Genomic DNA, 27,940 nt, shown 5'->3' with positions numbered 1-27,940 from the left:
CCATTGCTAGACTGTTTTTACTGCATGACTCACCTGCGGGCCTGTCTTTGTGGTGATACTTTGTGACTCCAGACAAGCTCTGAGTCAATGTCTGTTTCTCACATGCCACTCTAAACTATTATTAGCTAAGGGGAAAAAGCTTTTTAATAGAAACAAGGAAATATGTCACATTCAATGTACACACAGATAGCTAGGTATTTACTACTCAACATTCCTTCTTGACCATCTTAAAAGATACATGTACTCAATTATTAAAGAGGTTATTAGACTGCAGAGTTTTAAAGTCTGATGTTTTGAATGTTAATATTTACAATTGTCAGTCATGTTATAAATTATATCTTTTTCAGGCTGGTTTAGCTAATGTGTAGTATGTGCAATAGTTGTCATTATCAAAAAGATGGCTTTATTTTATTCTTACAGCTGCCATATTGAGTGTTACAATTCTCCAATAAATCTGCAATTAGACCATCCCTTCCTCCTTTTCTAATTGTTATTATAGCTTTAAAATACACTTCTTTTTCATATTTTTACTATTATTATTATTATTTTATTTTCAGATCGCTTCTATATTCTTTGTTAATTTTATATGCAACCAGACTGTGCTCTTATTTAGAGATTTGAAACGAAATCCCCTCAAGAAAATTTTCTCATCTCTTGTTCTCTTTTTTCCAGCTCTTCGCTAACTTGTGCATGTGCTAATTCCTTCCTGTGATCTTTGCAGATGTGACTTCGCGAAGCTTCTTTGGGATTATTGTATGACAGTGAGCAGGATCGGCTTCATCTCACTGTGTTTGGAGGACTTTTTTTTCCAACTACATGTCAAATGCAGATGTATTCGCCCTCTTTAGTGTGATGCATTGGCTGTTGCATTTTTCCTTTCTCATGTCTTTCATTTGAAGTAAAGGCAGTGTTCTTGTATTTATCATCTTTCTGCATCTTATTCACAGATGACACTTAAGAACTTAACATCTTTTACCATATTTTCCTTTTTCATGTTTTATATCTAAGAATTCATTTGGTAACTGTTTCTTTGAGTGTAATTCTTTGAAATCCTTCCACCACTTTCTTCGTTCCAAAGCCGAGAGGCTTCAGAGTGCTGAGCCATTTCTATTATTTTGCTCGTTTTGAAGGGTTTTCTGTCTTTTATCTGTTGTTTCACTTAATCCGGGGAACACAAAAGCACTATAACAGCCAGCTGTCATTGGTTTCAGGACGTTGCTCTCAGTACAGGCAGGTGATGAAAGCATTTTCGGGTTTCTCCATCTATCGAGGGGATCGGCCATGCTGTGCTTTTCCTCACATCTCTGGAATCTTCCCAATGGCACTTTTTCAACATGTTCCTCATTGATTTCATGACAGTGGTGTACTATAAAACAGCCTGTTTGATGAATATTAAATCATTACATCAGGGCTACAAGGCTGGAATCAAAGTCCAGGTTTGTAGTGTGCATCAGTTGGCTAACCATCGTGAAAGTCTTTTTGAGCATGTTCTGCAACACACCAAATTGAGTCCTTGATTATGATGCCAGTTCTGCTTATGATTTGCAGATTAACCATGTCCTGTGTGATGCTGAACTTTTGAGGTTTATGGAGCATAAATTCCAGTCCCTTAACCACTAGACCTATTAATTGAGTCCCAAAATAAGCCTCAAAGGTGGCTAACCTCAGAACGTGTGGGAGATGCACAATGCCACCAAGCATCCTGGCAGCTGATTTCTTTCATACGCCATATTGACTATTGCCATTTTTCACATCTTTTTTGATTCTTACGGTCCACTGTCTTATAGCTGGTCCCGTTTCCTTCCATTGTTCCAGAGTGAAGCATCATTCTGTCATCCCCGCTAATCTGCTTTCTCTCTGACAAGAACCATTTTGCTTCTTTTAATGGCGACAGATGGTTGACGACTTACTCAGAGGACTTGACAGCAGAGCTAACAGCCTGACATTGCTTTCGACAAGCCTGACTAGGGGATGAGAAGAAGAGCGGAAAGGGTCTTGAGGGCCGAAGGCATGAAGCGAGAGCAGACAGAGGTTGACAGGAACTTTGCACGTAGTCAAGCTCTTCAAAACCATCCTGCTTCCATCTGTTTTTCAGGCATGAATAATTCAAACGCTTCTCCAGTGGTGCCTTGATGGTTTAAGAATTGGTCCGAATAGATGAGCGCCCTTTTTCTTTTTCATGTTTTTGTTTTTTATATACAGAGGTTAATCTGAGGCCCCCATTAAAACAAGACTTGCATCTTTAACTCAGTCCATGCCCCATCTGTCAGAAGCCTTCGGGGTAATAACAGGGTTGGTTTCCATGGATGCTGCTGCTCGGCACCCTGTCATACGGGTTTGAAAAACCACAATTAGTGTCTGCTTTGTAATTACCAACTTTAATGCTGGAGAGGATGGCGATCAAATCCAAGTATGTTGGAGCTAGAGCCCTTCAGACAATCATCCATGTAAAAACCTCCAGTTTCTTATATATATCCTTGCTACAGACCGGTTTTGACAGAATACATATGTTCTTCTCTCAATATTTGGTCTTCAACATGTTCTTGTCTTCTTGCAGTGTCTACATGCATTAAATAGGATTGGAATGGCAGTCTTGAGCAGCTCAGCTGTCATCTTATCCCAGCAAATTATAGTGTAACTAGTAAATTTGAGACTAGTGTGCTGGATATCTTGGATACTAGTGATTCACAATGTATTGGTCAGATATATTGATAAATCAAATTTTTATTTATTTATTTTATTTTATATATTATATATATTTATATAATTTTATTTTAATTTATTATTTATTTATTTGAATAATGTATTTTTTTTTATTTAATTAAACCTAAAACCATTTTAGCATTTAAAAGGATTAATCATAGTTTGTTTTTTTTAGTTTGTTTTTTTAGAAAAAATAGGATTGCATTTTAAAGTCTTCATTTTATTGGTGTTGACCATATTTTTAATATCGGTGCATCCTCATTAGATACCTTCACCAGAGATTATTTTAAAAGTTTAAAACTCTAAATCAACTCTAATCAATAGTTGTTCTTGTCTGCAATCAACTCTTTCCTTCATCTTCCCTTCTTGGTGTCCTTTTTAAATTTTGCAGACAGACAGAAGTGTAGGGATGTGAAAAAGAGTCCTAATTATGGAATGCAAACACCGTTTGGGGTCTGGGTGTTCACGGCAGCCTGTGGTTTCGCAAAGATAGATGCAGTTTTAGCAGAGAAAACAGATCTTATGACCCATGTCCAGACATGTCTAAGCGCTTACCACAAACTGCTGATAAAGAAAAGAGAATAAAACAGGCAGATTAGACATTGAAAAGAGTTTCTATAGGTGAAATAGCACTAGGAATGTGTGTATGCCTTGCGTGTTATGCCTGTATCTGTCTTGCACAAAAACTCTCCTCCTCAAAATCTAACATCCCTGCCTCATGGATCATGTAGATGGGAGAGGGTGCTGACATGAACATTTTTGATAAGAAAACCACTTCTTTCAGATGTCCATTGTTGAGATGGCTTAATGAAGAATGTTTAGCCTTATGTCACATCTTTGTCAACTTGGTATGTTAAAAGTTCAAGCAAACCGTGTCCATCTGAAGTGAGACAGCCTCTCAAGAAGTAAACTTAGACGTCCGTTGGCAAGAATGTTTGGAGGAAAAGTGCATTTTCGCCACAGGTTGTTGATGGCGACAAATTCAACACAATGGAATTGAGGCGGTAGGAAATGGAGTTCAACCTCTATAAAGACATAAACTATAGGTCTGTATGTAAACACTTAGTAAGCAAGCATTTTAGGGTCATGCATTTGTGAGGCTGCTTTTCTCATGTGCCTTCTGCTGTCACACACAGCTGGAGGCACCAGATATAATCTAAACACACACTCATGTGTTCTTGTATAAACACATGCTTACTTGACGTCCTTACAGATGCTGATATTAAACGACTCAGTTGCACAAACAGTTCATGGTCTTAATGGTAATCTGGGAATGTCAACATTTAATCTTAACCAATGTATCACAGGTAAAATACACGTATGGCTAGCCGGCCCTATCAAAGCGAAACCTGGCCTTTTGGCGCATTGAGTATTTTTGCGTTCTTAGTAAAAATAAGTGTATGACTCAAATGTGTCTTTGTTTAGTTTGCCAGAGACTTAAATTGTGCTTTGATTATTGGGGTCAAGATAAATGAGGGTTCTTAGTAGAAATCTCTGTTCATAAACATGCCTATGCATGGCTGTTACTTCAGGGAAGTTTCTTCATTTAACATCATGAACAAGGAACTTGGCGTAACTCTCAAATATTGCTCAAATCACCAAATTTAAAAAGGCTGCCTAAACTTTTTTTAGGCCAGTTATTATTTTGATTGTTCCTTATGTGCCAGATCTTTTGAAGAAAGGCTTGTTTTGGCTTGGTTTTAAATGACTTGATTAACTTATAATTGCCTCATTTTTTTTCAGGGAGGTCTTGTTGTTTTTGTTGTAGCACAAAATACAAGACCAATAATGAAATTGTTTGAATTTCAATCCATCACAGTTGTCTTATTTCACCGCAACCAGTATCATCAGCTATTCAGGCTCTTTCTCTGTAACTTGAAGCCCCATCGCAGAAGGAGGCGCTGTGGTGTGGGATCACGACAGCGAACTACGGGCTCACCTTAGTGATGTTCTGGGTTATGTGAACTGACACTGGGCCAAAGATGATGAACTAGCTCATCATTCCCACGGGAGATTCTCGGCTTAGCCTCCGTCTCCAACTCCCAACCGACATAGACGGCGCTCATCCATCTTATGTCATCACCATGAAATACCTTTTAATGTTGTTGTAATAACTGGAACGAACGTTGCAAAAACATCTGCGAATGGTAGTGCTGGAACCAAACCAAGATGCTTTGGAGAAAGAAGGGCTGCAGTGCAGATCATGGCACTTTTCTTGGGTGTGAGTTGCTAACATGACCAAAATGCAAGTCTTTATCGTTCGATTAAACTGATGTTGCATAGATTTCCATATGCTATTTTATCATTTCTTCTTCAGGACCTCATCCCTAAGCATTCCCAGCCTCCCTATCCTATTTTGCCCTCTGGCAAAAGAACTAAATACATTGATTTGCACTGAGGCAGCGCTAGTGTAGAGCAGAACATTCATAATTGGCTGATTAGCATGTGGACAGTTTAGCACTCAACTCTGCTTTGCACGGGCCATTAATCAAGTCTGTCGCTGTGCCAGCTGACTTACTGCCAGGTTCCTTGCAGTGCTCCAAGCTGGAGAGGCCAAATGATCACAGCTTGGATACCAGTCTGGAAGAGAAGGACCTGCATCCTTGCTCTTGCGTGGAGATGGCAGGGAGTAGGGATATTAAATAGGGCTCAGGATGAGCCTAGACTCAATAGACTGCAGATATTTGAATCTAGGATTGTCAAATTCATTCAATCAGGATGCGTGCATTCAATTACTTTTTGGTTCAAACTAAAATTACATTTTTTTTTTTTTTTTTTTTTTGTCATATTTACTTTATTAATAAATGTTTGTTTTAGTATAATGATTTTTCTGTGCATTCTATCCCAAAATGGGGATGCACAATATACCACAATATGCAATATAACATATTGGATATTGAATTTATATTGCCTTTAACATAATCTAACTCTTTAAAAAAAAAAAAATTTAATAACACTGTTAAATGCAATTTAACAATTAAACAAATTTGTCATTATACTATTTGTTGTGATGCCTAAATTCACTTGAAGCATTTAAAACTATTTTATTTTAGTATATTTTATAGTTTGTTTTTTTACACAAAATAGTACATAATTTTAATTATTGGCCATTTATTAGTCATTGCAAAATAAAATAATTATCTTACTGGTATACGCCAAATATGTCAAATATGAATATCATAGCTCAACTATGCAAAACCCTGGTATAGCTTAATTTTAACTATGAATTTTAATTTATAACCGTTGACCTTGCCCTGATTTGGTTGTGAAACACAATTTAAGATTATCAAAATGTGTTTCCATTAGCTTTGCACTCATATTGAGATCCTCTTATATATGTTTGTGATCCTCATGAGGTTGAGTAATCCTCATGTGATCCTCATACAAATTTGAGTAGTGAAGAAATTGTTCAGAGGTTTGTAGTGAAGGCATTCTTTTCCCTGCTATAGATTAACACAAAATTATGCCTAATAAATGCTTGACAATGAAAAAAAATATGTTGACCCCAAAGCAACATAAACATCCCTGTCTGTAGGATTGGTGAATGTGATTTCACCAAGTACAACGTTCCTGGATCTGTATCTTTGTTGATCCTTGAACAACATTCCAATCAGATTTGAGGGAAAGTTTACAGTTTGTCAAGTTTAGGCTTACAACCAGTGTTAGGTGCTTCTACATCAGTGTTATTCACCTATCATTTCACTAATTTTAGGGATAAATTATGGGTAGCGTTAGGTTTAAAGGTGGGCATAGGATTAGGACTAAATTTTCAGACAGGAATATTGTTCCAGAATCATCAGATCAAATATGTTGATCCAGGAACATGTCTGTCTTGGCAAATTCAGGGTGAACCTGTAGGATTCATCCATTTACATCATTTCTTGAGATGTGTCAGGAAGGTAAGACTGAACTAAACTCATGCAGCTGATCTGTTGAATAATTGTAATCATGAATGAAGAATTCAGAGGTCTTTTCTGTTGGAGATGATGCTTTTTGCCTACCAAATTTTGCTCTCCTTCACTGAATTTCACAAAAACAAGGAAATGCAGTTTATAATTGTAATTTAGTAGACTGTGATCCAGTCTTGCACCTTTTTAAAGCATAATCTTAGTGCAGGCACTCTGTATAATTACTGCATGGCTGAGCATAGTGGTCTGGCGAACAGTTTCTGCAGGGCCCCGGCAAAATTCACGAAGCTCAGGTTGAACTTGAACCTCAGTGATTCAGCGGTCGCTGTCACTAAAGAGGAATTTCTCTTTCATAAGCTCTTGAGATAATTCGCAGCTGATGTTTTCTGCTGCCGTTCTTTAGAAATTTGTCAGGTAATTTTGTTAAATCGATGGATTATTACCTCTTCAACTCCTGAACTCTGGTTCTGCACCTGGACTTTGACAGCATGAGGAATTATCTTTGAATGCATGTACTTACAATGTACACAGCGCTGATTGAGAATCTGGATTGTACTTTTTGTTTGCAAAGGTGGAGGAAAAAAGTTGAAGTTGCTGAGTTAGGTGTTTGAGCAGGTGGTGTTTACTTTGACCAATTTCTACTGATCAACGCCGACGTCTTTCTCATATACAGCAGCTGTGTTGTAAATGTGTATTTACTTGGGCTCCATGCACATGCATTTCTCTCTGTGAGAATATTTAGGCTGGATTTTGTGTGTTTGTTTGCATGTTTATGTAAGTGTGTTTGTCCTCGGATGCACTTCCCTTCAGTAAACACTTGTCACTGTTGCAGTACGTTTCTCATCAGCGTTAGTTAGTACGGTCTCATAGTCCAGGCAGCGTTTGTTTGCTGTGCGTGTCATTTTGTCCTGCCTTGCTGCTGCAGTCACAGCGCTTTTCACTGTGAGTGAACCCAGAGCCCTGTCACTGCGAGTACAGTGAACTCTGCAGTATCACTCTTGTGCTGATGTAGCAGTTTTATAAATATACTGAGACTCTGTGATGTTGATAAGAACGGAATGAGGATTAAAGGGTTAGCTCACCCAAAAATGAAATTTCTGTCATTAATTACTCACCCTCATATTTTTACAAACCCACAAGACCTTCGTTCATCTTTGGAACACAAATTAAGATATTTTTGATGAAATCCAAGAGATTTTTTTCTCAAATAGAAAGCAACGAAATTACCACATTCAAGGTCCAGAGAAGTAGTAAAGACATGTTTAAAACATGACTACAGCGGTTCAAACTTAATATTATGAAGCGACAAGAACACTTTTTGTGCGGCAAAACAAAAAATGACAACTGTATTTAGCAATTTTTTCTCTTCTCTGTCAGACTCCTACACAGTTGATGCAGTGAACTTACATCCGGCCAATAATGAGCCGGTGTTTGGAGACAAACACAGAAGCTCTGCACTGCGTCAACTGCATAGGCTTACGTTGACTATTTTAACAATGTCTTTACTACTTCTCTGGACCTTGAATGTTGTCATTTCGTTGCTTTCTATGGGAGATTTAAAAAAAAAACTCGGATTTCATCAAAAATATCTATAATTTGAGTTCCGAAGATTTGGGTTTGGAACGACATGAGAGTACAGAAATGACAAAAATGTAATTTTTGGGTGAACTAACCCCTTAAATGCAATGGTTCCTTTATACACACACGTAGTGCAATGGAATCTTGCTGTAACATATCACTTTGCAGTGATTTGGTCTAGTGAAAAGTTTGGACACCTTATGCATTCAGCAAAAAATGTACTCTTATATTTTGAATCAAGATATGAGACCACTATAAGGGTTTCTGTGATACTGTCAATACTGTAAATGATACTGAAATATTTTTGTACTTGGTTGTCCTATCGCTCAAAAACGTATTGGACTAAAATGCCATTTTCAGAATTTAGAAGCAGAATTTGGCAGCCTCTGCCATGGTCAGGCCTCTGATCACATAGTCAAAAAAAAATTAGTTCCCTGCCCTCTGCCTTCCTCCCTCTTTTATCCCCTTCTTTGCCCTCTCATTTGGCCTTCTTGTCCAAAGAATAATTGATTGGTGGCGCTTTCCCTGGCAGTCTATCTGCTCTATACCAACACTGCAAATTCTCACTCACTTTATTTATTTATTTTACTTTTTTAAAAAGTTTTTTACATTTTATAGTTATTTTTTATTAATTTAATTTGCATGTATTTTTTTAAATTAAATTTTACCCAAATATACACTGCCCATCAAAAGTTTGAGGACAGTAGGATTAAAAAAACATAATACTCTTATTCACAAGGGCAAATTAAATTGATCAAAAGATACAGCAAAGTTATTTAAAATGTTTCGAAGAAATGCAGTTCTTTTGAACTTTCTATTCATCAAAGAGTCCTAAAAAACATGGTTTTCATAAAAATATTAAGCAGCAAAACTGTTTCAACTTTGATAAGAACTAAGAACTGTTTCTTGAGCACTAAACCAACATATTAGAATGATTTCTGAAGGATCATGTGACACTGAAGACCGGAGTAAGGATGCTGAAAATTCAGCTTTGCATCACAGGACTAATTTACATTTTATATATTATTATATTTTATATATATTATACATTTTACATAAGTCATTTTATTTTACATTATAATAATAATTCACACTTTTACTGTTTTTACTGAAACAATAAAATAGTCTTATATATACAGGAACTTAGATATTGAGATGTGACAGCCCGTACTTCATATTCATTTACACTTGTACTCACTTTCCTTTTTTAAAGGCGTGATCTTCACCAACAGTAAATGTACTGAAGCAGAAGTGGCAGGGGTCTTGGGGTGTTGAAATGCATGATGTACCAGTCTGAGAGGGGAAAAAATGTATAAAGATAGACTGAAATAAGTCAATTCCACAGAACTAAGTGGTTCTGACAAGCACCGAAAACATCTTGAACACTCAAAACCCTGGTTGCTTTTTCAGTGTCGCGGAATACGGTTTGTCGGTTTGCTTACTCTTATGATTGCTCCAAAGCTAGTGTTCAATCCCAGTCCGCATTTATACTGACTATTGGGAGACTTTTAAAGTAAACTTTGTCCTTTTGCAGGTTAACAAGACATTTGAAATCTCACAGGTCTAAAATGTGCAGTCGTAGCCAAGATAAACTCCGCAACAATCGTGTTAGCGTCCGGCTAATACTTCGGAGACTATCCCAGCACCAGAAATTCGCTCCAGTTCTCTCTGTGGCGACCATCTGACGCACTTCCTGACCCAGGAAATAGAATTAACACCTCGGCCCTAAAACTGCAGGGACCTCGGCTACGGTCACATCTGTGCCCTTCCCCATCCGGCATCTCGAGTGCAATAACACTAACGGCCGAGAGAATAAATTTGAGACTCAGCAGACCCTCCACTCAACTTTATACAACACACTTTGGGCTTCAACTTCCTCTGCACTGTATCAGGCTACTTCATCACTTTGGATGACATTGGTCCGAGTTTGAAAACGCTGCCAAAAATAGCTGAAACAAAATGAAATAACATCAATCTTCCATGACGGCTTTTAGACACGTTTGTCACCGAGTTCGTTTTTTTACCTCCTTGAGATGTTTTATTGACCTGTCTGTTTGTCGTACATTAGTCAAAATATGAGGTTCTTTTGTTTTTTCGTCCTTATCCTTATGTTAAGATGCCTGCTGGGAAGTATCATGTAATAGATGGATGTTATTATTTGTTGCAAATAGCACTAGCAGGGTTCCTCTTTAAACTCGAGGGGATGCTTAGAAAGGCCAAACAGACACGCACCGTCACAGATAATATGTATTTCCCCCCGTTGTCCATCCACAGTGGTACAGTCCTGTCCTCTAAGGTATCTAACAAAATATAAATGTATTCTGCGTGAAATGTATTACCTACCACAAGAACATTTTTAAGCGTGGCCTCTTTTCCAATGTCAAATGGACAGTAAATTAAGAGAGGAAAAGAGAAATGGATTATCTGTTTATTAGTTATTTTATGGGGGCCATATTTTAGAAGAAATGGATCCTGAAATTCTTCAGTTGAAAAGTAAGCTATCTGTTTTCTTCATTAGGTGCATGTGCTGTCTCTCACAGACTGAATAACCGGTTCCTGGGTTTAAACACCCCATGTGTTTGTGTTTTAGTCTCACATTGTAGATTCCCAGAGGTGAGTTTTGTGCAGACTCCCTAGCAGAAAGCCATAAAACACGATTTTTTTTTTTTTTTTACCTTAACCGTCCCCGTTGCACCTAAGCAACCTCTGTCGTTCTGTCTCAAACACATGCGTTCATATCGATCCATTTAAGGGTTTGAATTTCATGCGTGAGTTTGGATATCTTGAGCAGATGTTTCAGAGCAATTCTTTCAGAAATGTGTTTGAGGTTTTTCATATGCTTCAAAGAGAAAAGTGCAAACAACTATTGGCTGTGCTGATACTACAGCAGTGTGATTGAGAATGTGATTTATTTATTTTTTATTTTTTTTCAATTCTTTTTTTTTTTTTTTTTTTTCCCACAAAACCATTCCATTACAAAAGTTAGGGGTCAGTAAGATTTTTCTTTAAAGATATTAATACTTTTTTTCAGCAAGGGTGCTGAATAAAATTGATGAAAAACTAAAGACTTTTATTTTGTTACTGTTATATTTCAAATCAGCATTTAGACTGATCTGAAGGATCATTTGACTCTAAAGACAGGAGTAATGATGCTGAAAATTCAGCTTTGTCGTCATAGGAATAAATTACAATTTAAAAACAATTAAAACTGGAAACAGTTATTTTAAATTGTAATACTATTTCACAATATTTCCATTTTACTGTGTTTCTAATCACATAAATGCAGCCTCTGTGAGCAAGAAAGTTACTTAAAAAAATAATTCCGAAATTTTGAATGGTAGTGTATACAGTGTTTTTCTCTGCCAAAATAAAAAAAAAAGTGTAATACTATCGCTATGTAATATTTGATATCTATATATCTGTATATTGTGTATCTTTAGTGTAATGTGATTGAGAGATTGTGATGTTTTACTTTTTTTTCTCTCTGTCTTCTGTATTGGACTGCATTTTTTTTGTGTAATTTATATTTGAGGTCATTCTGAACTTGGTTTCAAATAGAAATAATCAAGTGTGTGTGTGTGTGTGTCTCGTAATAATGCCCCAGTACATTTCACAATATCACAAAAATATTAATGTGGAAAAAAAAAAAAAAATACAAAAAATATTGTTTCTTCTGTCTAAGGCGTGTTAGAATAACTGTTTAATTTAGCCTGGAAAGGATCTGGATTGGAAAATAGAGCGATATGCACATTTACATTTACGATTGTTCGTATGCGTTAAAGGGAAATGTATGCGTTAATGTATCTTTCATATATTAATTTCATCCTTTTTTCCCCCAACAGTACTTCGAGGTGCCCTTTGACTCAAACATGAATCGTACCAAAAACAGACCTCTCGTCAGAGGACAGATCAGGTAAGACCCTTCAACACTTATATCTCACTCTTGGGCAGTTTTAAAAATTAGTGAGCATCCTACCTAGACTGCATTTTCAGGCTTTGTATGTAGATTCAAAAATGCTTGTGTTTTCCAAAAATGTTGTCTAGGTAGGCAGCTTATTCATTTTTAAAACACATCCTAGATATGTGTAAAAAGCCACTGCAGAATAAAGTGGCTTCCTTGCTTTCATTATGTACGTCATTTGCTCTCTACATTGTTCTCATAGCCCAGTGTTTGTGTATAGCTGAGCCTGCTGTATCAGAAACTATACGCCATTGTCTAATATCTGTAGCGCTGGCCAGCCGCTTGCGCACCTGTCCTGTGTAACCTGATCCAGGTGTGTGTAGGTGTGCCTCTTTCTGTTCTTCCCGTCTCACTCCACTGCTGACAAAGGATGGTCCAGTATGGTCATCCATCCACCAACAGACTAATCGTATAGTGAGGTTGACTAATTTATTTTTCATTTAGCTTTGGGTGCTTTAAAGTGGAGGCATTTACAGTTGCAACTTCTTCATGCTGTTAGACTAGCATGCTAAACTGTTTCAGAGAAGTTGTTTTTTTTTTCTTCATTAGACTGATTGATATTATTAGGCTAAAAGACAATGAATAGAGTGCTGCACTGATTACATTTTTGTAGGCCAATTCGGAGATTAGCATCGCCCTGGTTCCTTTGACAGAAACCCTATAAGATTTTTTTCATTGGCTTTTGGATTATTTTAGAAAATAAGCTCCGTGACTAACAAAAGTTTGATTCTTACATGTTTTCTTCATCATGATAATTTTTATATATGAACACACATTTTATGAATTTTGAAGCCTAAATACAATCAACAGAAGTTAAAAAACTAAATGTAGGCTATAAATGAACTACACCACGGTTGCATGACTTTGGTACCACCATTAAGTTTCCGACAACTCTTTGAGTCTTTAATTGAAATCATTTTTCCTGAAAGATTGAGTTAGAATACGTTGCAAGAGCGTGATTATAAATGAGGATATGAAAGCGGACTAGTGATCAGTGACTAGTGAGTTTACCTGTTTGGCATAGTAATATTAAATGTCTGTGGTGACCATTTATTAACCTCTGTAGTGCCATTTTGCCACTTGTTAGTAACCACCTTTATAAAGACAAGTCAATCATTATATATTCTTATATATTATAAAATCATATATTGTAAAATCACAAGAGGGCATCACTGATGTATTTTATGTTGTAGAATAAAACTTGAAAATATCTTGAGCTTGTGTTCACCTCAGATCATTTTTCAGGCATTTAACCAAAAACCTATTAAAAAATAAAAAACAAAAAACAAAAAAACATGTTGACTCATTGAAAATGGAACCAGTAGTGCTAAAATGCTAACTTGTTTCCAGGGTTTTGCATACATGAATATGTCATCCCTGCAGGACTCACTCTATGGGGCATCTTGTAGGCTGGACTTGAACCTGCATAGCCCCATAGTGCAACATCTGTAATGGCTGCACTATAGCTCTGATTAAAGGGGACCTATAATGCACCTTTTGACAAGTCTCTGGTATCCCCAGAATGTGTCCGTGAAGTTTCAGCTCAAAATACCCCACAGATCATTTATTATAGCTTTGACCCTATTTGGGTGTGAGCAAAAACATGCTGTTTTTGTGTGTCCCTTTAAATGCAAATGAGCTGCTGCTCCCACCCGGCCTGCTTTCCAGAAGAGAGCAGAGCTTTAACAGCTCCTGCTTCGGTTGCTCAACAACTACAAAGATGGAGAATCTCACGCAGCCAAATTGATGATTGTCAGTAATGTATTCAGCCTTACATTGTTCAAATCGAAGTCGGACACTGATGGAGAGACACAGGAAGAAGTTACAACTTTTAGAATGCAACTGGATGTTTCTGAATAGTTATAAATTAGTGGATAAATTTATGTAGTTGCTGTGGAGTTGATTCAACTCATCGACTAGCATGTGCCATCATGTTAATCCTTTGTGCAAATCCAGCATTGAATTGACCCTCGTTTGTGAAGCAGTCCGGCGTAAAATGACGGCATGGCAACAACACTCTACTACAACAACTCTTCCTCTTCTCTAAAGCAGCCCAAAATGGCCTCACCCCCTTTGTTGCGTGTTTCCGGGGGCAGGGTTTATGTAAATTTTGGGGTTAGTAATGTCACCAACCCTGGAAGAAGTTTATTTGTAGTCCCTACCAGCCGGTTGTTGTAGTCCTTAAAAAGCAATTTCTGTAAAAGAAAAATCTCCCTTAGCATTAAACTTTGAGCATTGTAACTACAGATGTTGTTTATGCTCAAACAGCAACATTACACACTAACTGAAGTTAAAAATTTGAAATCATAATCAAGGACCCCTTTAAAATAGTCAATCATGAAGCATTCTGTGTCCATCTCAGGCATCTTTACACACGTTTTTGAGCAAGATAACACACATTTGACAGCCATTACTTCTTTTTAATTGGGTGTGTTAGTGGAATTTAACTGAACGGGACCCCTGCCCTCTCTCACTCCCTCGAGGGTCACTTTCCAACAACAAAAGGGGCAGATCTGTTGACATGAGGGTATAAGGAATGACTCGAGCAGTCGCAGTAATCCAAACAGTCCAAACCAAAACCCCGGCTTATCCCATTGTGGTGTGTGCATCTCAAACACACACTCACAGACGAAGATATCATAAGCGACGTTGCCCAGCTTATGATGCCATTTATTATCTATGTACCAATAAATCACAGTAAGCACAATAAGACTAGAAATCATTGTGTTGATTCATTGTATAGAAAAATAATGTAGAACTACATTTTCTTTAAAATATGCTACTGAGGCTTCTGGAGTCTGGCGTTTTACTTCCACATCTGAAAAATGCCAAATCGGAAGTGACGTAATGGGAGGGAGTGCTCTCAATATAAACAATAGGAAAACTATGGATTGCAATGACAGTTCGGACGCTGAGGAAATTGTAAATGTTTTTTCATACTCGTATGATGAACCACAGCCATAATTAGCCTGCTATGCAGCCAAGAGAGCAGGGACGGGCCAGGATTAGACAGAATAATGGCAGAAGAGACGAATTGAGTTGTATTGAGAACCAGTGGAGAACACAGCAGGAGACCAGTGTTAGCTTATAGATATACACATTAGCTAATGATATGTAACACTGAGCTCAGATCACAATATTGTACAGATTATCATCATGTATCAGGCAATAGCAAAGCTAGCATTGGTCATCTAGGAGTATTGATTACTAATAACACAAACTAATAAACTTTGATCAGGCATAGCCTGTCACACTCGTTAGCCTAATATCCGTCAACACTAACGTTACGTGATATAGCGGTTTCTCATCACGACTGATTTTGGGAGTTAGCAAGAAAAAAAATAAAGACTTACGGTGCGGAGTTGGATCTCCGTGACCATCATGTCTCCCACCGGTGGCCGAACAAACAGTAATTTTACTGTGTGTTTCATGTTATCCTTTATTATTAATTATGTGTTATGAGTTTATTCCGTGCCGATCACTGATAGTGTGAGGATTCATATGACGTTGTGAGTATGTAGTTGAGTGGACTTGAATGTACATACATGGCATGAATGAAATTGGAGTTACATTACCAGCACATAATTCAAAACTGTTTTGTGTGAGTGTGAGACAGTATGCATTTGTGAACATAATTTGTATTTATCACGTGTGTAAATTTATTCATTTAATATCATCATTTACAGTAGTATTACAATGTTGAACTCATCATATTGCTGGGATGATAATCCTCCGGTCTAAAATGAACGCGTTTGTCGAAGCAGATGCAGAAGTGAAGTCCAGTATCTTCACCTGCACAAAACACACCCCAGCACGGAAGATAGCAGCGTCCTTTTTCTTGTTTGTAAACCTTTGGACTCGATGTCCTGACAGGCTGAAGTTTGTGCAACCTCGACAAACACAATAACTTACCATGACGATGATAAATTGATATACAAAAACTACCGAAAACACGACCGCTGTTACTGAATACCAACCTACTCTGCACCGAGCTCGGCGAACAACTCCCCCTCGTGACGTAAAATGACGCGACGCTGAAAAAAAAAGTTTTTATCAGAGACCGTCACTTTATCTACTAAATTTGTGCCCTTATGTCCTGCAAAACATTTTTAAATCCTGCAGTACCTTTTCATATGGTATTTTCGTACAAGGTTACATATTCATCTCGATTTTTTTTTTTTTTTTTTTTAAACCTGCAATATGCCCTTTAAGCTGTTCTTGTGTGATCTATGTTTGCAGGCTATTGTTATGTCATGCATTATCTTGGTTTGGAAAACGTAAAGCTGTGCAATTGACTCCCTTTCAAACACAACATTCCTCAACTTAAATCCAGGCTCGTTTTCTAAAACCGTTTTGGAGCAGAAGATAAAGAGGTGAGCAGATAAATGGTGCTCTATTTCAAACTTCTGGAAACATGCCCCCAGAGCTGCTTAATTGCTGTGCGATTTAACCTCGCAGTAGCACAGCACTAATTCAGCTGCGCTGTAGGAGGTCTATGCAGGTGGATTAAAGAGCGGCATTTTTATGAAAGTAGATGAATGTGATTTGACATGCATCAAATGCACTATTTTTCTGTTACTCCAACAATGAAATTGCTTTCCTGAATGTTTACCATATGTCACAAATTCAGAATGACTGTCAGTGACAGGAGGAATTTATCTTTTGTTTATCATAACTACTTATCTTCACCTGACACCCTTGTAGACACTCTAGACCTGAACACAAATGCACAGCATGCCAATAGTAGAATGACCTACCAAAACGTGTCATTACATGCATTAGACGTGTCCTAGCGCAACCTGTTTATGCCCACACATCCACTCATACGTCTCTCAGTATGTTATTACACGGACTTGAGATGACACTGTCCTCTTTGATGTTTGCGTGCTTGTGACTGTCACATACTTATGATGTCAGCCTGAAAGCAGAGATGTGCATGAGAGAAAGAAAAGCAGAATCTCACAGCTGTGATTCTCAAGATCGCTGTGTGGAGTTTTTGTATATTTTTTAAATTATTTATCAGAAGGCTTTTTTCCATCTGTATTTATAGATCTGTATATCTGTATATTTATCGATCTTGAGAATGACATTCTGTTGAAAACAGTTAAGTACAATTTTTTTTTTCAGGATTATTTTTTGAATAGAAAGTTCAAAAGAACACAACTGTTTTTAACATTGATAATAAAGTTTTTTGAGCAGCAAATCAGCATATTAGAATGATTTCTGAAGGATCATGTGACACTGAAGACTGGAGTAATGATGCTGAAAATTCAGCTTTGCCAACACAAATTGCATTTTAAAACAGAAAACAATATTACTGTTTTTGCTGTATTTTGGATCAAATAAAAGAAGCCTTGGTGAGCAGAAGAGACTTCTTTTAAAAACATTTAAAAGTTCAAAAACTTTTGACCGTAGCGACACACAAGTTCACTCAAAATGTCAGTTCTGAAAATCATTTTACTCATCCTCATGACGTGTGACTTTTTTTTAATTCCTTTTGACAAGCAGTTATGCTGAATGCTTGCACTATTTCCACAAAATGAAAATGGAAAGTGATTCAGACTGTGAAGCAACAAAAACAAAACTGAAACTGATGTGCTATATTCCAAGTTTTCAGAAACCATACAATAGCTTGCTTGATGAACGGACCATAATTGACTTATTAACTTCAAATTTTCCCCTCTGTCATAGCATGTTTGTCAGTAATGATTCAGGCACACTTTTATGGAACTTTAATGGTGTGTTTTGCGGAAAGCACTACCCATTTTTACTGAAATGCTTGTTGCACATAATAAAGGAAATGATACAGTTGGGAACGGCATGAGGGCGAGTAAATAACCACAGTTTGTGTTTGAGTAATCAACTCTAGACTCAGTTATTGTTGTCATGATTTGGACCTTGTCTGGGATTCTTTTGTTTTAAGTGGCCCATCACATGAATAAAACCTTTGTAACACTAGATAAATTCAATAATGAACGAACTTGAAATATCTAGTTTATTATGGTGCATTAGAATAGCACTTTTTATTCATGTAGGAAATGCCAGTGGCTTTGCTCCTAACATTAGTCAGCCTTATCCCTCAAACAACTGATCTCACCCGTTAACTTATGGTACTCATATAGATTTTAAAACCCTTCCACCACATAAAACAGCCATAACAATGATAATAACATTAAAATGGAATCTCCTGCTGTTGGGCGGAAAATTTGCCCTCTTTTCCTCTCTGCTTTGGTCTTTGTCTCAATATTCCTCTAATTTATGGAGCAGTTAGCTGTGAATTTGAACCAGACGCCTCTGCAGGATTGGAAATGACTGCTTTTAATAAACCTTAGAGGAAGTGGTTGTCCAATGGGGCACAGAGAATAGCGTCTGTGGCCAGGAGAGGTTTAATCTGTAGCAGAGACCCACAAGCCTTTGTTTTGATGTGACTCATAGAACCACACTAAAGTTTATCTCACAAACTGATGTTATATACTGTATGCACTTTATTCCTGCTTCTTTTTTAGTCCACTCTTGTATGTGTACTGCATCAGTGCTTGCTAGTTTACTTTAAAGGGTCATACATAAGGAATTAAATCATTCCTTGATCTTTTGAAATAAAAAAGTTAAGGGTACTATGAAAACAAATTATATTAAAACTTACTGACATCAGATAATATTAAAGGATTAGTTCACTTCAGAATGAAAATTTCCTGATAATTTACTAACCCCATTTCCTCAAAAACCTTAATTTATTTTCGACTGAAGAAAGAAAGACATAAATATCTTGGATGACATGGTAAATTATCAGGAAATTTTCATGAAGTAATCCTTCAACACAGGACTTCCTATTTTTACAGTCAACATGTTTTGCTGTTCATTTTACTTTATAATCTGGCTCAAATTATGTGTCATACTTGTTGAATGTCCTGTTTCACTTCAGATCAAATTCTGTTTTGCGAAAACAATGCCTATTGTTTTGGTTTTGAAAAATAAATTATGACTGTATTTCACACACAAACTTTCATTAATAGTATAAGTGGACCTCAGGGAAAATAAAAGTATGATCTCTTTAATCCCTACGTAGGAATTGTATTTTGGTTGTTCTGAATTTGTCCTCCATTTCTTTCTTTCAGCCCTCTGCATGCTGTGTCATTCGCCTTGGCGTGTGGGATCCCAGGTGTGACACTGTTGACCCTGGGCGTGAATCCCCTGACAGGCTTCCTGGGCGCCCTGAACATCTTCCTGTACACGTGCTGCTACACTCCTCTGAAACGCCTCAGCATCACCAACACCTGGGTGGGTGCTGTGGTGGGCGCCATCCCACCTGTAATGGGCTGGACAGCAGCCACCGGCTCTCTTGATCTAGGTACAAAATCCTCTTACACGCATACAGTAGTGACTGCAATTCCTGCTGGAATGACTTGGATTAAGCAAATATACTTCTGTTTAAATAGTCTTAGGGGAGACTATTTAAACTGAATAAATAGTCCCCCCTAAGACTACTTAAAAGGAATAGGTTTGGTTTCACACTCAATTTGATTCTATCGAACCCCGGTTCATTTGTGTGCACAAATGTGCACGGCACATGATAAAAAATAGGATGCGGGTCAATATACTGTTTTATATTCATTTGGAGAGAGAGCGGTTAATCAGGTGCACCATTATGTGGTCGGATAATTTTCTTCTCTTAACTGTTATCAAAAAAAACTATTTTTTGGCTGAACTATTCATTTAAGCTTAACATTCACTGATTCTCATAGACCTTTTTTGACCTTTATGGCACTCTGGGCATGGACGATATTGTGAGTGTTATTGTATACCCTATCATTTGATATCTTCTCTATTGCCACATGTTAGTGTTTCAACAGGAACTTATTATCAGGCTCACATTGAGATGTGTCCTTGGTCTTAAACGCTTTTCTTGTGATAGTTTCAGTGCTAATACAGTTCGGGGTTGTGTAGCCATTCCAGAGTAGTGAAACTTCATGTTCCAGAGGGCACTTCTGACTTTTACTGACTTCTCTCCCAGACCCAAGGTCCCTGTCCACTTAAGAGTGTTGTAGTTACATATACATCCAGCATCCTGTGTTTTTTTTCTCCAAATACGTCTAGCGCTTGGATCAAGTGTTTGTGGAAGACAGCAGGGGGTCTTTGGCCTGTTTTGCAAACTATTAAAAGTATGCTGTTGTGGCAACCGTGAGATCTGTTTTCTCAGGAGCGAACGTCTGAAGTGTTTGTATGCATAGTTTTGAGAACTCTGCATCTCTTGTAGTAGTACCGTTTCAGTGACCTTTTCAAGCCTGTGTATATTAGAATGTACAAACTTAAATATTGTCCTGACCCCATCTAGGGTGAAGCTGCAACATGAATTGGAATGAAACAACTATGACTTCTTTCAATATTTTATTTATTTAATATTTTGGTTTATTTATTAGAACTGTCTCTCTGAGAAATTATCTTTAATATCAAGGGCGTAGATTTGGTTTCAACTTTGGGGGGGTTGGACATTGGTATGGTTGTATTGTATTGGGGGGGGTTGTAACTGATGGCTTTGAATATTGGGGGGTCCCCCCATCCCCCCCACAAACTACGCCTCTGTTTAATATATTTTAATATATTTAGTGGTAGTGTTAAAGAGGGACTAGTTGACCTCATTGATCAACTAGAGAACTTGTCAACCATCTTGACTGTATTAGGGCTCTATGAAATCCATTTTATTTTTCCCAAATTATGTATTTTTCATTTTAATTTTTCTGGATTATGTTTTAATAGTTTAATGAAATTTTAATAATCAAATAAAAAAGGATGTCTGATCAATTGAATTCATGAAACATCACCAATTCAATAATTGATTAAAATTTTAACAATAATATAGTTCAAAAATATAGGATCTTGTGTGATATTTCTCAAAACATGTTTTAATAAACTGTATTATTATTATTATTATTATTATTATTAGTTTGGAGAAGTATATTCTACTGTACAATAGTATTTTCTGGCATAATTTCATAAGGATCAAACTTTTATTTTGGCAGGTTGTAGTGAAGACCTTTGATTTTCTGTGTGTCTGATTTTAATAATGATTAATTGTGCAGCCCTGCATTTGATTTATTCATCCACATTTTGTCCAATTCTGTGACATTCTGAGTTATACAATACATTTTTATGACAGGATTTTGTGATTCTGTCCCCATTTATTGCATCACGGAAATAGGGCCCTACTGTGTGAATAGTCTTTAACTTTTTTAAACTCAAAGTTATAGCGTGAATAGCTGCATATTTATTTATTTATTTATTGTAATTTATGCAGCATAAACTGAATTGGAAAAGGTACTTTAACATTGTCAAAATTACATTAAGTACAAAACTACCCCTCAACCACACACCAGTCTCATATTTGGAGTCTCTGGTGTCATTCCTGTTTACTCAAAGCAATTTGTCAGGTTTTCTTGACCAGTTTCTTCCTTAAAATCCCCAGGTTCGAGAACGTTCAAAAACACACAGAGCTTAAAAAGATGACCCAAGTGTTTGAGGTCTCTGTCATGCGGCCCTGCGCTGTGTTTCCCAGAGGATTTAGCTACAAGTGTGTTTTCTAAGATCACACACACACAAAGGCAGCCCTACGTGTCATGCTTCACTGCCTCTGCACGGGCCGCTGTTTGTGCGGTGTCACCTTTCCACTCTGCCAGGTTCTGAATGCAGGTGGTGTTTGTTTCCTCCATAGTAGGATGTGAAGGAACTCAAGTCTTTTCATTGATAGAACGGAGAGTTCTGTCGTTCTTTGACTTGTGTAGTCTCTCCACGCACTCTCATTTCCTGCTTTCACACATGCACTTCCTCCACCAATGGTGTTTTAAATTATCTGGATGATCTTGTTTGTTTATTCACTATTTCTCTTCCTCTCTCTGTCTCTCCAGGAGCACTCTTACTGGGAGGTTTCCTGTTCTCTTGGCAGTTTCCTCATTTTAATGCATTGAGCTGGAACCTGAGAGAGGACTACTCGCGTGGCGGGTACCGAATGATGTCCGTCACCCATCCCAGCCTTTGTAAACGCGTGGCCCTCCGCCACAGCGTAGGCCTGATTGGCCTCTCAGCATTAGGCCCCGTGCTGGACGTCACCACATGGACGTTCCCTTTAGTCTCCCTGCCGATTAACCTTTACATCAGCTTCCTGGCCTTCAGGTTCTATCGCCATGGCGACAGGCAGAACGCCCGCAAGCTGTTTTTCTGTAGTCTTTGGCACCTGCCCATGCTGCTGCTGCTGGCCCTCACCTGCAAGAAGAGCCGCGTGTCGCAGGACGAGGCAGCTGTAGCTCCCAGCACGCCGTCTCTGCCTCTGTAGAGCAAATGCAATCCTCTGCCATATTCATACTGACTAGAAAGTTGCTGTCAGCCCCCAAAATTAATTATCTTGGTGCTAAAAGACACCAAAAGTTGTGTATCTTGGAGAGGGAAGTCACAGCCTCTTTCCATTGTTATAAAAGTTTCCTTCAGGGAAAAATAACATTGATGTACGTGTAAATGCGCAGCAGTGATTTAAAAATCCCTGAAGTCACTCAGGTAACTTGGACGCAAATCAATGTTATGTGTGTGTAAATACGTATATTTATTTGACGCAGCCCCCCTGTTGTCTGTACACTCATAAACTGTAAATTTCTGTAGACTGATTTGTGTCTATGTGCAAAATGGATAAGGGAAATTAAAGAACCACAAATACATTTCGCCAAGAATTTGCAATTAACGTCGCCATTACTGTGGATATTTTGGGTCGATGCGGATAATGGAGAACGGTTTGTCTTAATGCACCTAGCAAATCATTTCCAAGTTTTGCCTCATCTGATTACTTGCTAAATGACTTGCTAAAAACCACTGAGTCCTTGCTAGCCCAGAAGTCTTTATTCTACATAAAACTGTTCATCTGAGTCTGAGTTTAGATGTTGAAAGGCTGATCGTTTTAGAGAGCTCTTGGGTATCAGCTCCATCAAAGATCCTTTATTGTTTCAGAACTAGTCAAATAAACTCCGTCAACTCAGTTGAGCTCCCAGAACTGAATAACTGTTGATTCATTACGGAATGTAACCGTGCAGAATATCTTTGACTGCAGCCTTGCATTTTGTTACTACTGTACATTGTTACGCCTTCACATTTTAGCCACATCTGATCTCACTGTACCAATGACTTGTGTAAGACACAAAAAGAAATGAAAGTTCTTATTAATAAAATGTGCTGTGATCAAGCTTGTGTTTGAGTTTTGATTGAAATCATTGAAATGCAATATACTGTAATGTCACTATGCTGCCAGTAGAAGCACTTTTACATTTACTTTCTCCTTTTATTTATTTATTTATTTATATATACACACCGATCAAGGTTTCCCAGCACAACATTGCCCAAATAGTCACACTGCCTCCGCCGGCTTGCCTTCTTCCCATAGTGCATCCTGGTGCTATGTGTTCCCCAGGTAAAAGATGCACACGTACACGTAAAAGGAAACGTGATTCATCAGACCAGGCCACCTTCTTCCATTGCTCCGAGGTCCAGTTCTGATGCTCACGTGCCCACTGTTGGCGCTTTCGGTGGTGGACAGGGGTCAGCACGGGCACCCTGACTGGTCTGCAGCTCTACAGAACCCCTATACGCAACAAACAGCGATGCACTGTGTATTTTGACACCTTTCTATCAGAACCAGCATTAACTTCTTGAGAAATTTGAGCTACAGTAGCCCAGCCTTCGCTCCCCACGAGCCTTGGCCGCTCATGACCCTGTCGGCGGTTTACCACTGTTCCTTCCTTGCACCACTTTTGATAGATACTGACCACTGCAGACCGGGAACACCCCACAAGAGCTGCAGTTTTGGAGATGCTCTGACCCAGTCGTCTAGCCATCACAATTTGGCCCTTGTCAGACTCGCTCAAATCCTTACGCTTGCCCATTTTTCCTGCTTCTAACACATCAAATTTGAGGACAAAATGTTCACTTGCTGCCTAGTATATCCCACACACTAACAGGTGCCGTGATGAAGAGATAATGAGTGTTATTCACTTCACCTGTCAGTGCTCATAATGTTATGCATGATCATGATCAGGGATTATATAAAATAAATTATTTTATATAATATATATGTATTACTATTCAAAGGTTTTTGATTTGAAAAGATTTCTTATGCTCACCAAAGCTGCATTTCTTTCATCCAAAATACAGTAAATCAATAATGTTCTGAAATATTGTTACAATTTAAAATAACTTTTCTATTTTAACACATTTTTAAATGTAACTTATTCCATCACTCCAATCTTCAGTGTCACATGATCCTTCAGAAATCAGACTTTTCTTTTCATTGTTGAAAACAGTTGTGCTGCTTAATGTTTTTTGTCAAAACCATGATAATTTATTCAGGGTTCTTTGATGAATAGAAAGTAAAAAATATATATATTTATTTGAATATATACATTTATATCGTATATATAAATTTTATGTAAAAAGAAAAAGTTTCGTCTCAAAAGAAAAAAAATCTCGCCGACCCCCAACGTTTGTTGTATAAGTATTTGCTATGTCAATAATATTTGTATTTTATATCTTGACAGGTATTCTGCTGACTTTAGTTCACCATACAATGGCTAAGTTGAATTAGAAGAATCCCACTGCATCTCCAGACAGGCCTGGAAACAATGGCTGGCTGCTCCGGACACATTTGGCTAAGATATCAGCCTATATAATCTCCTAAGCATCGACCTCTGCACCTGTCCGGCTGCAACACTCGATACTACTCCGCTGTTTCTTTCCCAGTTGTCCTCTATGATTCCACTTCTCTCAGCACCTCCATTAGATGCCCACATATACTGTATGCTGAGATTTAGTCAGGGCGGCAGGGCGAGGCATTCCTCCCCTCGTAAAGATCTGGTCTGGATGCGGCCAGTGCGTTTCACATCAGAGGCAGTGGAGGGATGGAGGGGGCAGAAAAAGGGAGTGAAACAGCTGTTCCCAACATGTCAATAGATTAAATGGCAGCTCCAGCCCTCCTGGGGTCCATGGACTCTCCCACCATGATTTTACAGCTTCCGCTCTATAGGGTTGTCGTGGCGGACACCCTGTGTGGGACGAAGTCCACAGACTATCCAGTATCGGGATAGACGGCCTGCACGCTTTTATAGGGTATCGCTGTGGTCATTTGCATTAGCTTGTAAATATTACATATGAAAGTTGTTTAATTTTCCTGTTTAAATGCTTTATTTCCTCCTCTATCAGGCCAGGCTTGACGAATGCATCATAAATGGAGTAATCCTCTTCTCAAGAAAAATATTGTTTGACTCCGAGTGTCACGGAGAGAGTTTCTCACAGTGCGTTCATTCATTATGAGCTCTGTGAACCCTGAGGAGGTGAGCACATTTCCCATAATGATCTTTGGCTCTCTGTGGTTTTTCTCATCCAGCTTGGATTCTCATTACAGATTTAACAGCCTCCCAGACCTTCATTTGTTACAACAGCAACAGGTGGATTTCTCCTCTCTTTTCATTTACAGGCAACAAAATGCTTTGAAATCTTACACTGAAATGCGGGATGATTTAATTTTGAGTTGTTAAAGGAGATATATGGTTTAGTTTATGAAATGAAAGTTTAAAATTGTGTCTTTCTGAACTCTCAACTCTTGAGTGACAGCTATAAACAGTATTTTTCTAAAATACTCTTTAACTGCCGTTTAAGCATGTTAGGCAGAATGACAAACATTTTTGGCAGACGTTGGGCAGCAGTGCATCAAGTATTCCTGGCACGAAGTGTGCAAGAAAAACAGTATAGTGAAAGGCTTTTGAAATTGATTTATACCTACTCGCCACTTGCTTGAAATCAGTCATGTTTCTTGGGCAAAATATTCCCTAAGCTTCTTTAAACTTGCACAGATATATTTGTCTTAAGGGAGTCACTCGGTCTCGAACCCACAGTGACATCAATCTCAGAAACGTGGTCTAGTTCGTACGTTATATTTGTGAAAGGCGACAGAAGAGTCTTGAGGTCTGTGCTAGAGTCAATAGTGATGTTGAAAGAATGCTGATTTCAAAAAATTATTATTATTCAATATCAGTTTAACTTCTTCAACTTAGGTAATTTTGTCTTGTTTCATCTGATATACATTTACATTACATTCATGTATGCATTTTGTCGGTTGATGACCTTGACATTGCAAGCGGCGTGCCCTTCTGTTGGAGCTTCAGGAATTTTTGGAGACATAAAATCGAATGTAAAAAGCAGAATTTTCCAGACTTTTTCCAGTTTTGTTGGCACCGTTCAGTGGTAATTCGTTGTTGAGAAAAAGGTCTAGACTTTATTTATTTTTCTGACCCTGTGTTCTTTTTACTAAGAATATACTGACAAATGCATTTTTTCCCCCCCTCAACTTTTGTCCATGCAGGGCCTAATTCATCGCTCAAAACTTGTTTGATTCAAATAGATGCCTCAAACACAATTTTGCCTCAAACACAAAATTGCTGACATCTGTAATTGTTTAGAGTCAGAAATACTTTCTGAACATTCAGGAATAACACAAAATGCATATGACATTATATACTATTTATAAAATCTATATAATTAAGCATCTTTGTGTTCTCTCTCAAGATTCTCTCTCTCTCTCTGCATATATATATATATATATATATATATATACACACACACGCTGGGTTCCCAAGATATTGTAAAACCTGCAAGGACATTTTTAAACTCTGATTTCCAATCCTCAAAAACTCCATAGGAATGTTCTGTAATCAATTATAAATCTTTCTAGTTATGTTCGAAATATTTAGTCCGCTAGAAATTGTATACAGTAATCATGAACAACTGGGAAAAAGTAATGTCAGATGGCGTGGAAACGCGGAAAGTGCTGCGTTGTATAGTATAACACTCTTCTTCTCTTTTGAGGGAGTGTAAATAACAAGCTGCATGTTTACAAACCTGGTTAATAGCGAACTGAAGCGGCGCTTGTTTTGTTATTCAAAACGTCTCAAAAACGGACATATCCATTAACAGCATGACTGCAAAATATATAGACTACTGCAGGGAAGCACAACGTCCAGCATTATTTAAATATGGGTTAAAGTTTATTTTATTTTATTTATTGAACCCCTTACTTTAACATGTTCTTACAAAAGACAATGTAAATGCATATTACATAAAATAATGATGATAAAATAATTATTTGATTAGTTTAATAAAGTTTTAGTAAGTTTATTTGATTTAATTTAAAATTTCATCACAAACGCTAAAAAGTTTGCCTTTTTTTTTTGCAAAATTCGAAAGCGTTCTTTAGAATGAAGACATTTGGGGGGGTGGGGGGTTGGGGGGACGTTACTTTTTTGGGGACTTGAATCAGTTCACATTTCTCTGCAGATACACATTTAAAATGATAATATATTAAACTTCTGATTCCCATTACTGCGATTAAATTTAGCAGATTTTCTTGTTGCATTGCACATGTGGAAGTCGTTTGAATATTCATCGGGATGCTTTGTTTTTTTGTTTTTTTTTTTAAAGCTAAATGAACGTAGAACTATTAAAAACATTTTTAAAAATTGTTCATTTTACGTTTGTTTGATCCAGTTGAATAATAATCATTTTAAATTGATGAATTAGTTATTATCAAATTTGAGTAGGCTAGATAAGAAGTAGGCCTACATTGTAAAATAAATAAATAAAAAGTTAAACAAAGATTATTGGAGTATTTGCAAGAAAATACTATGTCGAGTCTATAAGGTTTTATTCACTGAAAATTGTTTCTATACCGTATTTTTATTTAGTGATCAGTGCGCCCCCACACATAGGT

The 27,940-nt window shown here is 37.5% G+C and overlaps 1 protein-coding gene across 1 annotated transcript in view; it reads left to right on the top strand.

Annotated features, from left to right (window-relative positions):
* The window catches only part of cox10 (cytochrome c oxidase assembly factor heme A:farnesyltransferase COX10), a 40,033-nt gene extending 16,672 nt beyond the window's left edge, over positions 1-23,361 (top strand). Inside the window, exons 5-7 of the mRNA XM_067369310.1 lie at positions 12,032-12,102; positions 19,266-19,498; positions 22,050-23,361. Coding sequence (XP_067225411.1) covers positions 12,032-12,102; positions 19,266-19,498; positions 22,050-22,474 — 729 coding nt within the window. The 3' untranslated portion in view covers positions 22,475-23,361. The remainder of the gene's footprint in view (positions 1-12,031; positions 12,103-19,265; positions 19,499-22,049) is intronic.
* Positions 23,362-27,940: the final 4,579 nt, after the last annotated feature.

The sequence above is a fragment of the Chanodichthys erythropterus genome, chromosome 19 (assembly GCF_024489055.1).
Source record: "Chanodichthys erythropterus isolate Z2021 chromosome 19, ASM2448905v1, whole genome shotgun sequence".
In the NCBI taxonomy this organism is placed as follows: Eukaryota; Metazoa; Chordata; class Actinopteri; order Cypriniformes; family Xenocyprididae; genus Chanodichthys; species Chanodichthys erythropterus.
The sequence above is the reverse complement of the archived record's forward strand: the minus strand, read 5'-3'. Positions and strand labels throughout refer to the sequence as shown.